Source organism: Kogia breviceps, chromosome 19, assembly GCF_026419965.1.
Source record: "Kogia breviceps isolate mKogBre1 chromosome 19, mKogBre1 haplotype 1, whole genome shotgun sequence".
Classification (NCBI taxonomy): Eukaryota; Metazoa; Chordata; class Mammalia; order Artiodactyla; family Physeteridae; genus Kogia; species Kogia breviceps.
In genome coordinates, this window is record NC_081328.1 from 5,557,953 (window position 1) to 5,573,307 (window position 15,355).

The following is a 15,355-nucleotide window of genomic DNA, read 5'->3' on the forward strand; positions in this document are numbered from 1 at the left end:
CTGTTGTCCAAAACCTGCCACTGAGCCAAAGCCAGCCCTTCCTTGCTCTTTCCCTCCACCATGATTGCCCCTGCCCCCTTGCTCAGGCTCTCTCCTATTGCAATGCCCTTCCTTATTCTTCCTCTGTCCAAGTTCTCCCTTCCCCCAAGACTCTTCGCCATGACAACATCACACCTTTAAAGCCAAGAGTGATATCTGATCTTCAAGCCCCTATTGCTCTCCTGGTCAATACCACCCAGTTTAGTGTCTATGTGGTCTCTAATCATTTGACTTGAGTTGGTCTTGCTGATCTCCAAAGACTGCAATCTCCTTGACAGCAGAAGTCTTGCTTTCCAATCTTTCTGATGCCTTCATAGTGCTTGGCCCTAACTAAGGCTCCAACTAATGCTCATTTGCTAATCAGGTAGACACAGGCTGCCTCTTCTCTTGAGAGCTGCTCTGCCAGCTCCTGGGCAAAATGAAACATCGAAGGGAGGAACGCAGAGAAAACCCGGCTTCCACTAGGCTGCGAGCCGCTCAAGGACAGGGATCGGGTCTCATCTACGCTCATCTCCTCGCACCAGGTAGAAAAAGAAGACAGGAAGAAGAGGAGGGAAGAATGGTTCCTCCTTTTGTATTCAGGGGCTGCGCTTGTGTTGGCTTCTTCCGGGGAAAGCCAGCTCGTAGTTACTCTCTCAGAAGGATACGGAGCAAGCAGAGCATCCTCGTTTGCCTTTTCTGGCTCCTCTCCCTGCTGCTGCTTCCTCACCATGGGCCTCCCCCAGGCTTTCTGCTTCTGCTCTTCTGCTTTTCTCTTCCAGCCTTCTTGCACAGATTGCCCCTACTCCCAAGGTTTCTGTTACTGCTTGCAAAGCATAACTTACCTCTTCAGCTGTCACCTCCCTCCAGACTTCACGTCTGCATTTCTAACTGCCCGTTGAGTGGTTTTCCTCGCAAATCCTACAGTCATATCCAGCTCTCGATGTCCAGATCCACGCTCACCATCAACAGCTCCACCCTCAGTACAGTGGTTGCTTTCCTGATTCCTTAGATTGTGTTAATAAGACCCTCCATTCTTCTCATTGATCGTGGCTTTGCATTTTACTCATAATTGACTCTCCTCAGCCATATTCAGTTAGTAACTAAGTTTTCCCAAAATGTTTCATATCTGAACCCTTCTTTCTCTCCCCACTGCCAGCACCACCACTGCTACCAGCTTCTTTTAACTGATCTCTCTGATTTCTTCCAGTTCTAGTTTCTCCTAGGCCCGAAACCTGAAATACCTTACCAAACTGTTGCTTTCATCATATATTTCCACTAGGAGCTGAGCACTGCAGGGGGACATCAAAACAGTCCACTTTTGTTCTCCTAATTATAAGGCAGAAATAGAGCAGATGAGAGGGGTAGGTCTCTCTGCCAGGCGAGCTGCAGAATTTATCTTTGTTTTCAGTTTCTCGCTCACTAAAATTTAATGGTGTTTTCATTATTTCACAGCAAAGACAGAAGAATGATGATAGCTCACAATTTACGTGGCTGTCATGTTCTATCGAGTTTTGAGCATTTACCAAGAAACAGTTGTTCACTGCAGTTCCAAATGGTAAGTTGCGATCTGGTGGGAGGATGTTGAAACCTAAGAGGGAAGCATGGGTTTGTAACCCTTTGGCAATTTGCTGCCATGCCTGTGCTCTGCAACGTTCAGGTTCCTCCTCTGCTGGGAAGCTGAAGCTCAGGTCATCCAGCTGGGTTTTGAGTTTTAGTAAATCTTAATTAGTTTGGGGAGCATCAATAGAATTTTTCACATCTCATGTCATTCCTAAATGGTACCACGAGTAGCCTTGGGCAAAGGAGAGTGTTCGCTCCTTGCTGTGGACACATGGAATTTATGGCTGCAAGAAGAGATCAAGATTGCAAGTGAAGTGCGTTAAGAAAGGGGCTTACTCTTTCCCTTTCGTGGCAGAAGAGCACTCTGATATCGGAGACAGACACTAGGGGGACAATTGTCTAAAAGTGAGAGTGAGGCATTGTGGCCCTGGAGGAGGGCGGGTACCTGGCTTCTTACACCTTAGCTTCAATGAGCCAGTGACCACGTTTTGATGCCATAATAGGCATCAGTAGTTAGGATGGAGCCCCTTGGAGTGAGGATGGAACGCAGAACACTCTCAATCATCTCTCACCATGTGTAGGGGTCTGGGTAGCGCTGCTTAAAATCGGATGGTTATACTGATGATCACCTGAAAATCACAGAAAAAAAAAATTTTTAAAGAAGAGTTCAGGAATTCCGTGGTCTCTCCAACACAGAGGCACCTCTCTTGACTTCTATTATGCTTCTCTGAGTCAAAGGAAGCACTTCTAAAAAGCTCAGACCTTTGGCTACCCTAGAAATAGGGCAGGGTCCTTCCTCTGCTGTTTTTGTCTCTCTCCTTCTGCATTAGGGCTTCCTCTGTCACCGTGATGACCCACCCACATCTGTGGATCTGGCTGACCAGCAATAGAGGCTTTGTTGGGGTGGAGGAGGAGAAGGATGGAGACTAGGGGACATTTGGCAAATACACATATGTGAGATAGAGAACTGGGCAGGGGAAATAGATCTTTTTTGGGGGGAGGAGGGTGTTCAGGTATGGTTAGCCAGGAAGAGGATGCCGTAACTTAAGGTGCTTACACTTTATGGGACTTTGATTTGTCCCAGGTCTTTATACACAGGTATCTGGGTGCATCCTGAGATGTGGCAAGCTGACATGAACTGCCCACTGCCTGGGATCCAGAGTCCTGGGTTCTAGGCTCTGCCCTGCCTATAAGTAACACAGCCTGATATTTCAAAAGCATTGGTTTTAATTAATAATGCAAAAGTCCACATTGATTGAACAAGCCACAAAATTAATAGAGTCATAGTTGCTAAAGCCAGGAGTTCAAGGTATTCTAAGCGCTTCTAAAACTGAATGGTTTGGCTTACCACTAAAGCACAATTCAACATTGTATTATGGCTTCAATTTGACATTGTATTTTTGTTTTTTGTTGGTGCATGCATCTAATTTCAACTAAAGCAAGGGAAAGAGGAGGCATGAGGTCTCAGCTTTAGTTTTAAACCATGGGTCACAGCTCTGCCGTCCTCTTAGGTCTAGGTCTGCTTCCATTTCCTGGATAAAATCATCTTTCCTACCTTTGGCATTATACCTTCTGGCTACTCATTCTTAAGCTCCTTCACTAGGTCCCTTTTTCTCTTTTATTCTCTAAATACTAGTGCTCCATAAGGCTCAGGTGTCTTCATGAAGACTTAGGCTCCACCTTCTTGCCCAAATTGATAGGTCTCAAGTCTACACCTCCAGCTTGAGGTCCATCTGGTCTGCAGGGTTAGATTTTAAACTGCTTCTGGTCACCCCTGTGAAATCCCTGCTCTTAGCCCAAACCATCATGTCCCAAAGTGAGCTCATCATTTTATTCTCCGGATGCTCAAGCTCTGTCCATGGTACCGACGTTCCATGGGCTTGGAAAGCTAAACTTCAGTCCTCATTCACCATTTCCCTCCCTTCATCCTCTGCATCCATCCAGTGAATCCCCAAATCCTCTTCCTATGACCATATCCTAAATCCTGGCCCACAATGTATTTTTTTGTTCATATTTCTCTTAGTTCTAGTCTCTGGTCATTTCCAAGACAAATCATCCTGTGTGCTCCTACCAGACAAAATTTCCCATACCAATGGAATCATTTATATCATTCCTTTGGTTCAGACCAGGGTCTTTAAATAGTCATGGACTCTATCCAGTGGGGTAGAGGTTTGGGCGGTAAGCCAGCATTTCTCACATGAAGATATTCTCCCTTCTCAAAACAGAATATTAAGTTATATCCAGGGAAAAAACTATTTGCCAAATGCCAAATGAATCAGTTCTACCCTGGATCTGGATTTAAGCAAGAAGAGAGAATCCAGGAAGGGAGATAAAGGATAGATTTGTTCAGCTTGTCCTCCAGAGGCAAGGAGAAAACCAGTTTCATTGTTTTTTGTTGTTATTGTTATTTTTGGTTTGTTTTTAAGCAATATGGCAACATCAAATAAACAGTTGCAAGAAATGAGAGAACCCAAGTTAAGTGGTGGCAGATAGAAATACTTCTAATCTTCCTTTTCAGAATCTAGGTGTCACCAGGAAAGGGAGATGATTCAGGTTCATTTAATAATCCCTGGTAACCAGCTATGGCCCAGGCTCTGTGCTAAACACTTTCACATTTATTTATTATTTATTTATTTATTTATTTAATCTTATTTTTTGACTGCATTGGGTCTTCATTGCTGCACGTGGGCTTTCTCCAGTTGCAGCAAGGGGGAGCTACTCTTTGTTGCAGTGTGTGGGCTTCTCATTGTGGTGGCTTCTCTTATTGCAGAGCACAGGCTCTAGGCACACGGGCTTCAGTCGTTGTGGCACATGGGCTCAGTAGTTGTGGCTCGCGGGCTCTAGAGCGCAAGCTCAGTAGTTGTGGCGCACAGGCTTAGTTGCTCCGCGGCATGTGGGATCTTCCTGGACCAGGGCTCGAATCTGTGTCCTCTGCATTGGCAGGCGGATTCTTAACCACTGTGCCACCAGGGAAGTCCCTCACATACATTTTTTAAACTAGTCTTTGCAATGATTTTCATTTGAATTTATATTATTGACCTACCGATTTCCAGACACTGCAAAAAACTCCTTAAATATCTTATTTGAAGTAATTCTTATAATTTTGTTTACAGATGAGTTTACAAACAGGATAAATGTCTTGAATTTAGATATTTTGTTTACAAGTGCAGGGCTTTTCCTTTTGTTTGAACCTTACTTCAGATATTTTGCTAACATTTGATTTTTTTCATATACTGGCATTAAGGAAAAATATTTAAAGTATAGAGGTGAAAAATTAAGCCATCTTAAAATAACCATTGTGGCATTTTGTTATATTTTCTTTTGTTTCCCTCTCCCTATACATTACTATGTGTATGTTTACATACACACACACACACACACACACACACACACTTAATATTGCAATGAATAACCATTTGCATTTTTCACTTTGCACAAGTGAGAATCAGATTACAATGCTTAAAATGGAGAAAAATATGGTGATTTGACGCTCACATTTGTACGAAATAACAAATGTGTAAGGTTATTCATTGTAGCATTTTTATAGTAGCAAAAGAAACAACCTAAATGTTCATACCTATATGTACCTACACACACACAGGTAAAGGTATAGTTTCCACATATGTAAAGAAGCATATACTGCTTTTAATCTGTTTCCTGTATACTTAATGAACAACATGTCTTGAATATATTTTCATGTTTTGAAATAGTCTTTTCTATAGAATAGTTCATTGTGTGTGTGTGTATATATATATATATTTATATATATACACATTCCCCTATTAACCTATTAATGTGTATTTGGATTATTTAAAAGTTCAACAAATGTACACCAAACAACCCTGAACACAGCTCTTTGTCCATGTCTTATTTCTTTAAGCCAATAACTGAAAGCAGCGTTTCTTGGTCAGCACACTGCCAGTTGCCTGGTGATGTGATGAGGTGGGTTAATGGATTTCCTCGTATTGAACTATATTCATCTATTCGTAGGAAATACCTTACTGGATTTTTATGTCTTATTCTTTCATTACAACACTGGATCCCATTTGCATATATCTTATTTAATTCCTATGTATTCATAAAGAAAATTTGCATATTTTGGTGCTAACATGGCAGGGTTTTGTATCAAGATAATGATTTGGTAAAATCAAGTGCATAGAGTTCATCCTTCTGTATGCCTTGAAACTATTAATAGAGCATATGAAAGATCTGTTCTTTGAAAGTTTGAAGGAAGGCAATAATAAAAATGCCTGGTATCTTTTGGGGAGTCCTTCGGTTTGCAGGGTGGTAGGGGGTTGGCTTGTTATTTCACTGACTGTACAACAACAACTTCGGGAGACAGACGTTGTTATTATCATCACCAATTTAGCATTAAGGAAACTGAGATCTGGAGAGGTTGAATAATTTGCCCAACAGGTGAAGCTGGGATGCAAATCCAGGCACCCGGCACTAGAGCCCACATCCTTAGGTATCCTGCCTGTCGTACTTGGCAACATTTTCCTTGCATATTGATTCATTCACATTTTCTAATCCTACCTTCAGTTTGTAGCTTCTATTTTTCTTAAATCCACTGAACATTTGAAACTTTATTAGCTTAAAACTGTAACATACCCTCAAAAAATCTCTGCAAGGAAATTATATTCCTTTTCTCAGTCTTAATGTTCTGTGTTAATATTTTCTGGATTAGCAATTTATTCCTGTTATTCTTATTTTTCAAACAACTGCCTCTTTACACATCAGGGTTTTCTTCCTCTTCAAATCATGATTTTATGCTCTCAGATTTGTTAATTCCTGCCTCCTAATTTTCTTTGGTTTGGTTTGTTATTCTTTTGTAATTTTTGAGCTTGAATCTTTAGTCCATTTATTTTTATTCTTTCAACAGTATCGGGTCTTTAGCTCTGAATTTGTCTCTGGCACAATCCCATGAGCATCCATATGCAATGTTCTTACTGCTGTTAAGTCCTAAATGATCTGTAATTACAGCCTTAATTTTCTCTCTGACCCAAGATTTCTGTAGAAGAGTGTTGTTAACTTTCAAAGTGTTTGGGTTTGTCGTTTTGAACTTTTGCCATTTTATTGTATTGCAGTTAGAAAACAGGGCCTGTATAATTTCTGCTTTGAGGAATTTATTGAGGTTTTCTTTTGGGGCCAATATATGATCAATTTTTTGTGAATGTTTCATGAGTTATTAGAGAAAAGGTATTATTTTCTTCTCATAGAGTATAAGTTGACATATATCTATTAAATCAGATACATGAAATATATTATTCAGTTCCTCTCTATCCTGACTCATTCTTTGCCTACTTAATCTGTCAAAGACTGAGGGAGGTGTCTCCAGCTCTCCCACTACTGTTGGATTCCTGTCATTTTCTCTTTGTATTTGTTACAGAATTGGTTTTACATATTTCATAGTTACATTGTTCAGCACAGAAAAAGCTCATGGTGCCTATGTCTTCTTTGTGGCTTGTACCCTTTATCAACATTAAATAATACTTTCTGTCCTATTTCATGCCTTTTTTTTTGCCTTTAAGTCTGCTTGATCTGATATTTATATTGCCAACCCAGCTTTCTTTTTGTTTGCATTCTCCTGATAAACTTTGCCTATCCTTTTGTATGTAACCTTTCTGTGTCATGTTGTTTTATGCTTATCTCTTGACAAGAGTGTACAATTTTACGAAAATTTACCTATGTGCTTTGGCGTTTCCTGGGTTGTCTTGGTGGCTAAAAGTGAGTCCTTCTGGCTCAGAAAATTGTCCTTCCTTGTACTGTTGCCTCCCAGCTCCCTGTTATACTTGTATGTGTACGATATGAGCCTGCTGCCCTCCACACAGCTCAGACTCTATCTAGATCATGGTTAATTGACTAGATATGAATACCTGACTCACCTGGGCCAATTGGAGCTCCTTCTCTAGAAATTAGGAACCATTAAAAGAGAGAGATTTGGTCTCTCTGCATGGCTGGACCTATGACATGTAAACTAGGTAGCTATGGCCAGTCTTGTGGAAAAGAGAAAGCCAGTCTTTAGAGACTATGGCAAATCATATTTTACAAAAAATGGTGACAGTTATATTTCTAGTCCCACACGCTCTCCCAAAACCTCCCCATTCCCCCATGAGATATGGTCTCTTCTCCATGAAACTGGAGGGCCTTCCTGACTGCCTCAATGAGCATCGTGCAGCAGAAGTAACACTGCATGCCTTCCACAGCTCTCTCTTTTGACACACTCAGCCTTGGATCCCAGCCACCATACTGTAAGCAAGTCCAGGCCATGTGCAAAGGCTGCCTATAAGGGCTGACAGCTCCAGCTCAGGTATCCATCAACAACCAGTGTCAACTGCCTTTGACTGCATCGACTGTCAACAGATGTATGAGTGAGAAAGACTTCAGATGATTCGAACCCCCAGCCTTGTAGATGTCCAAGCTAACACAAGTGGATCAGAGATGAGCTATACCCACTGAACCCTGCCCAAATCAGAGATGTGTGAGCAAAATAAGTGTTGCTTTTATTGTATTGTTTTCTAAAATTAAAATTTTAAATTTGAGATCATTGTAGATTCACATGCAACTGTAAGAAACAATACAGATATCTTGTGTATCCTTTAGCCAGTTTCCCCAGTAGTAATATTTTGCAAAACTATAGCACTATATCAAAACCAGAATATCGACATCGATACAGTCAAGGTATGGAACATTTCTATTAGGAGGCGGAAATGATTCCTCATGTTGTCTTTTTACAGCCACACCCACTTCCTTTCTGCATCCACCCCCTCACTAACCCCTGGTAACCATTAACCTATCCATCATTTCTATAATTTTGTCATTTCAAGAGTGTTATATGAATGGACTCACACAGTATATAATTTTGAGATTGGATTTTTTTCGTCAAGCATAATTCTCTGCAGAATCATCCAGGAATGCATCAATAGTTCATTCCATTTTATTTCAGAGTAGCAAATATTCTGTGGTGTGGATATACCACAGTTTAACTATTCATCTGTTGAAGGACATCTGGGTTGTTTTCAGTTTTATGATATTATGAATAGAGCTGCTATAAACATTCATGCGAACTTTTTTGTGTCCAGATAAGTCTTCCCTTATCTGGGATAAATGCTTAGGAGTGCAGTTACTGGATTGTTTAGTAACTACATGTTTATTTATTTATTTATTTTTAAAGAATCTGCCAAACTGTTTACCAGAGTGGCTGGACCATTTTACATTCCCACCAGCAATGGATGAGTGATCCAGTTTCTCCACATCCTTGCCAGCATTTGGTGTTGTCCCTATTTTTTATTTTAGCCACTTTTAGCCTTGATAGCTATGGAGTGATATCTTTGTAGCTTTTGTTTGCATTTCCCTAATGGCTAACGTTGTTAAACATGTTTTCATGGGCTTATTTTTCATCTGTTTACCTTCTTCAGTGAAATGTCTCTTGATTACTTTTGCTTACTTTCTAATCAGATTGTTTACATTTTTCCTGTTAAATTTTGAGAATTCTTTTTATATGCCAGATAATAGTTACTTGTAGGATACATGGTTTGTAAATATTTTCTCCTAGGCTGAAGCCCATCTTGTCAGCCTTTTGACATGGTATTTTGCAGAACAAAACTTTAAATTTTGATGAAGTCTAATTTATCAGGTTTGTTTTTTTTTTTTCCTTTATGGATTGTGCTTTTGGTGTCAAGTCTGAAAACTCATTTCCTGGCCCTAGGTCCCAAAGATTTTCTCCTTTCTTTCAACATGTGTTACAGTTTTATGTTTACATTTAAGTCCATGATCCATTTGGAGTTAATTTCTGTATAAGGCATGAGACTTAGGTTGAGGGTTTTTAATTGTTGTTGCTTGTTTTTTGCCTGCAGATCCGATGTTCAGTTGCTTTAGAGCCTTTTAAAAAGGCTCTTTTTCCTCCACTTAACTGCTTTTGCACATTTGTCAAAAAGTCAGTCGAACATATTTCTATGGGTCTATTTCTGGGTTTTCTATTCTGTTCCATTGATCTACATGTCTATTCCTCTGCCGGTACCAGACAGTCTTGATCGTTGTGGCTACACGATATTTCTTGAAATTGAGAAGACTGATTGCTCCCACTTTATTTTTCCTTTTAAAAGTTCTTTTAGCTATTCTAGGTTTTTGGTTTTGGGTTTTTTTTTTTTTTTGCCTTTCCGCATAAATTTTAGAATAATATTGTCTGTATCTTAAAAAAATCTTGAGAAGATATTGATAGGAATTCTGTTAAATCTGTATATTATTTAGGGAAAATTGTCATGTTTACTCCATTGAATCTTTCATCCCTTGAGCGTGATATGTCTCTATTTATATTGTACCATTTTAATTCCTTTGACATTTTTATCATATCTAAAAGTTATTTCTTGGGACTTCCCTGGTACAACAGTGGTTAAGAATCTGCCTGCCAATGCAGGGGACACGGGTTCGAGCTCTGGTCCAGGAGGATCCCACATGCCATGGAGCAACTAAGCCCGTGCGCCACAACTATTGAGCCTGAGCTCTGGAGCCCGCAAGCCACAACTACTGAGCCCGCATGCCACAACTACTGAAGCCCACACACCCCAGGGCCTGTGCTCTGCAACAAGAGAAGACACCGCAATGAGAAGCATGCACACCGCAATGAAGGGTAGACCCCACTCACCACAACTAGAGAAAGCCCGCATGCAGCAACGAAGACCCAACCCACGCCAAAAATAAATAATAAATAAAATAAATAAATTTTAAAAAATAAATAAAATAAAAGTTATTTTCTTAGTGATTGCTCTAGGGATTACAATATGCATCTTCACTCATTACATTCTTTAAAACTAACTTATTCCCAGTAGAACATGGAAACTTTCCCCAGTGTTGCTCCAATGAACCCTCCCCTATTGTACTATAATATATATATATTATATATTATCTATCATATCTATATATATATATAGATATATATATATCTATATCTATCATATATATATATCTATATATATATATCTATATATATCTATCTATATATCTATCATATATATTATCTATCTATTTATCTATCTATCTTTCTATCATCTACCTCTGTATATGTATACATGTTATACCCAATACTACAGTATTAAAATTATTTACAAAATTTTAAGTCTTTTCAAAAAGTTAAGACATGAGAAAAATATGTGTGCTGAGTCTCTCACATTAACCACATATGTATTGTTTCTGGTGTTTTACATTTCTTCCTGTGAATTTGAATTACTGCCTGGTGCCCATTTCCTTTCAGCCCATGAAGTTTTTTTAGTATTTCTTATAAGTCAGGTCTGCTATCAGAGAATTTTCTCAGCCTTTGTTTATCTGAGGATGTCTTTATTTCACCTTTGCTCTGGAAGGTTAATCTTGCTGCATATAGAATTCTCGGTTGATAGTTTTTCTCTTATCACTTCAAATAGGTATTTCCAACTGCCTCTGGCCTCCATGGCTTCAGATGAGAAGTCAGCCATTAATCATACTGATGCTCCTCTAATGTGGTGAGAGGGCAAGGGTGTCACCCAACACTCCAAATCGAGTGGGTCCCTTCTGACCTTACAGTAGCACAGTTGCCAGTACTCATAGCCTGCCCCATCCTGGCAGAACCTCTGTGATGACTGATCTGCGGGGAGGCTGGGAGAAGTCCTAGGCAAGAATGTCATAAACTCTCACTATTCCTACCTGAAGTTCAGCAGTTTTTCACACATAAACACTTCTCAGATGGCTGGGCACTTTTTGATCAATTTTTAGAGCACTGAAATGGCTGTTTGTATCAATTTTGTCCAGTTTAGCAGCTTTTTGATGGGGAGAGGATCTGCTCACCTTCTCACCGGGCTTTGGCTTACCTCCTCCAGGTTTTAGGATACTCTCCCTGATCACACCCCTGCTCCTGTTTCTCCACCAGGGTGGTGGAGTCTCCCTCGCAGCCTGGAGACCTCAGTGCTCAGCCAAAGAGATGCTGGGGGGAGGTAGGGAAGAAAGGGGAGCTCTGGCGGGGTCCTTAGACTCAAGGTGGCTCAAAGGTGTTTTCAAGCCTTTTGGTATCAGTAAAATCCCCAATACATTTTAGGCTGAGCATTTTGTATCCAGAGAGAATGAGATCTGTGTCCAGACTCATTCACACATTTTAATAGTTAGAATATTGGCTGGAAAAAGTAATTTGGTATTGAAGACACTTCGTAGGAGGGCATAATAGGTTCCAAAATTCCTCTACCCTGAGATAAAGGGAATTACTTCTTGCTAAAACCTGACATATTTTCAGAAATAAAGAGAAAATTCCACATGAGGCTTTTTGCTGGCTTTGCTGTAAGTGGGGACTCAGTGGTCCCCTCTATCTCTTCTTGGTTGCGAGGGGCAACACTGATTCCATGTGAAGACCCCCTGGGGCTCACATCAAAGCAGGTACTTGTGGGTCCCTCTAGAACAGTGTTCCTAAGACTGGCTCCATGCAATCTTGTAGATTCCTTGGAATTGCCTCAAGGGCTACTGTATAAGAGATAGAGTCTGGTGGGTGATGTTTTACACTGTTGCCCCCACCCTGGCCTCACCCAGAGCAGCTTGGTTTCCATCTGTCTTGGGCTTCTATGTAAGATTTCATTTGGAGAGACAGTCCCAGTGTTTACAAGTTTAAAATCAACTGATCAATCTCAGTATCTCATCTTAAAGGTGAGAAAAGAGGCCCTAAGAAGTGAAATGACCTGCCCAAGATCACAAAGTTGGTGGCAGACAAAGGACTAGGTCTTACTTGTATTCTTTCATAGTGCATCACTGTCCAGAGCTTGTGTGCTATTTACCAAGACTCCCTTGTGTTCTCCAGCAGGGGTTCCAAAGAACTGTGCATTTTCTGGTGGCTCTGCCCCTCTTTGCTAGCTGCACGTGGCTGTAGTGTACACCTGGCTTCCCTGAAATGCTTTGAATTCTGGGGGTGGAGGGAGAACGGGGGGTGGTCCTGGGTCAAATAAGCATTGGATCTTATCCTTCCTCGTGGATATTCACCATGCACGTTAAAAGCTCCAAGAAGTCTAACCATAAATAACCCATTTAATTAGTTATTTGACCATTTTTTTTAAACCCAACTGTCAGGGTGCAGACAGGAAACAGATACACATCCAGTTGGGTATTTTAAGGGGACTCTAGTAAAGGCACTATTTTCAAAGGAGTGAGCAGGATGTAAGAAACCCATAAACGGTAGTACAGTACCCTGGGACCAGTAAGAGTTGGGGGGTTCATTCAAACCTGCCCTGACTGGTAAAGGAAGAGAGTGGCTTCTGCAGCCCAACGTGGGAGAGAGCTGTGTAGACAGGGCCCCCTGACCTTTAGATGAGGGACAAAGCCAGTCCCCCACGAATGTACCAGGAGGTAGCCTAGGAAATAAGTCTCCCAACTTCGCTCTCCTCCATCCCTTTGATCTCTTGCCAGGATTCGCTGTTTACCAAACCCAACGAATATCCATAGAACAAACTATCCCAATGAAGCAGTCCATAAAGGTCAGCACCTAGGAGACTGAATAGGGTGGGGAGTCACTATGGAGGATCAAATGGAAAAACCATCCAACGCAGACGTGCTAACTCTTCCTGACAAATGCTACTCTACTACATCCTGAGGATGGTCTATGGGGGTTTGGGCAGATGGTGTTCTAGGTAACGGAGTTTTGGGGTGAGTGAGCAGCTAGGTTTTGTTGCTTTTTTTTTTTTGGCTGCGTTGGGTCGTCGTTGCCGTGTGCGAGCTTTTGAGCTTTTTCTAGTTGCAGCGAGCAGGGTCTACTCTTTGTTGTGGTGCACAGGCTTCTCATCGCCACGGCTTCTCTTGTTGCAGAGCACGGGCTCTAGGTGCACCGGCTTCAGTAGTTGTAGGACGTGGGCTCAGTAGTTGTGGCGCATGGGCCTAGTTGCTCTCTGGCATGTGGGATCTTCCCGGACCAGGGCTCAAACCCATGTCTCCTGCACTGGCAGGTGGATTCTTAACCAACTGCACCACCAGGGAAGCCCAGCAGCTAGGTATTGAAATGGGAGAGTCAAAAGCAGAATTTGTGCCCTACAAAGAGTAGGGAGGCTAACAATTCCAGGAATTTGCCTGGACCTCCTCTCTAGCGTGATGTGCATACAGTGTGTTGGATTTGGTCTCTACTTGGACTTATCAGTGGATCACATCTCCACTCCCTCAATTCCCACTCTCTCCTCCCCCTTCTCCTTCAGGGAGTCCTGGGCCTTGGCACAGTGCCCAGTCAGGGCCATCAGCCTCCTGATGGATTGAGCTGGTTAACATAATTAATTAGCGCTCAGGACTCATGGATCGATATGCTGACAAGACTATAAAGCGACAAAGCAATCTCCATCGGAGCTCCAAGGCTGCTTGAAGGAAGCAGAGAAGTAAGGTGGGGCCCACACACCGAGAGCATCTGTGTAGACCACCTGTGGTGAGCAGGTCTCTTAGAATTAGAAGATTCTGCAGCCCCCCACCCCCCGGCCTCTGCAGCTGTGGACATTGTTGGATCCGGCAGTGAAGGTGGATTCCTCATACAGGTGTCTGGTTTAACTGCTAAGAGAAGTGGCTAGTTTTCTCTGTGGAGCAAATAAACTGTGTGCTTACATGTGTGTGCCTGCAGTTCTGCGTCTGCGTGTTTGCTTATGTGCATGGTTGGAAGGGGGAGAGGGTGAAAGAGAAAGAGTGATTTGGTTGGTGGTGGGCATTCCTGGTGTGAATTCAGTGATGTAGCAAAAGCAGTTTCCGTTGAGTGAGTCAGAGGAAGGTTACAGGGAACAAATAATACCCAAAGACATCAACAATGATGCAATTAATGGGTTCCTGAGAGTGCAAAACAAAGAGGTAGTCTGCATATTGGTTATAGATTCTCAAGTCTCTGGTCTCATCAGCACACCCTGGAATTGCTATGATAGCCTCTGAATTTCCTCCCTGCCTCTAGTCTTTGCCCCTTTGGGTCCACCTTGTGCACTCCTGCTAGCATAGTCTTCTTTAAAGAATTACTTTTTTTTTTCTTTAAAGAAGATGTTGGGGGTAGGAGTTTATTAATTAATTTATTTATTTTTGCTGTGTTGGGTCTTCGTTTCTGTGCGAGGGCTTTCTCCAGTTGTGGCAAGCGGGGGCCACTCTTCCTCACTGGGAACTCCCTTGTGCTTTATAATTTCTTGGGGGTACTTTCCACTTTGTGTTATAATCACATGGGTGCATACCTTGTCTCTTCTATCACATTGTAAGTGCCTTGATGGGGAGAGATAGAGGATTCATCTTTGTGTTTCCCAAGTTGTTTAACATAGTGCTTTCACTCAATACGCATCTACTGGATGAATAAATAAGTCCGTTATGCTGGGCACTTGGGGAGATAGGAGGGTGGATCTGACACAATCCTACTTGCACACAATAGGTGTCCAAGAAATATTTTTGAATGAAATAATAAATACATGAATATATAATTGTGGAGGGTACATAAGATATGTTGAAAATTTTTGTAGAGGGAAGGCTTCATAAAGAAGGTAAATCTTGAGCAAGGCTACAAAAGAGACTTGATTTTGGACTGGGGGATGGGAAACCAGAGGAAGGCACTTCTTTCCTGCAAAGGAAAGCCAAGAATAAAGAGTGAGGGTGGAGCTTGCAGGAGAGAGGGTTAGGATTAGCTAGAGGGTGTGTGTGGGGAAGGTAGCAATAAAGGTAGGTAGGATGAAGCTAGATTATGGCAATCTTTAATGGCAGGTTGAAGACTGACTTTATCCTGATGGTCCCCAAACAGGAGGGTGATATAACAAAGGCCTGTTTCCTAAGGATT

General features: G+C 41.6%; 1 protein-coding gene across 4 annotated transcripts in view; it reads right to left on the reverse strand.

Annotated features, from left to right (window-relative positions):
- The window catches only part of SHISA6 (shisa family member 6), a 236,621-nt gene that overhangs the window by 5,484 nt on the left and 215,782 nt on the right, over positions 1-15,355 (reverse strand). For 2 of the 4 annotated variants that reach the window (XM_067021104.1, XM_059046620.2), the window contains exon 4: positions 2,154-2,210. The exons of the other annotated variants lie outside the window; for them this stretch is intronic. In XM_067021104.1, coding sequence (XP_066877205.1) covers positions 2,154-2,210 — 57 coding nt within the window. The remainder of the gene's footprint in view (positions 1-2,153; positions 2,211-15,355) is intronic. 4 annotated transcript variants of the gene reach the window in all.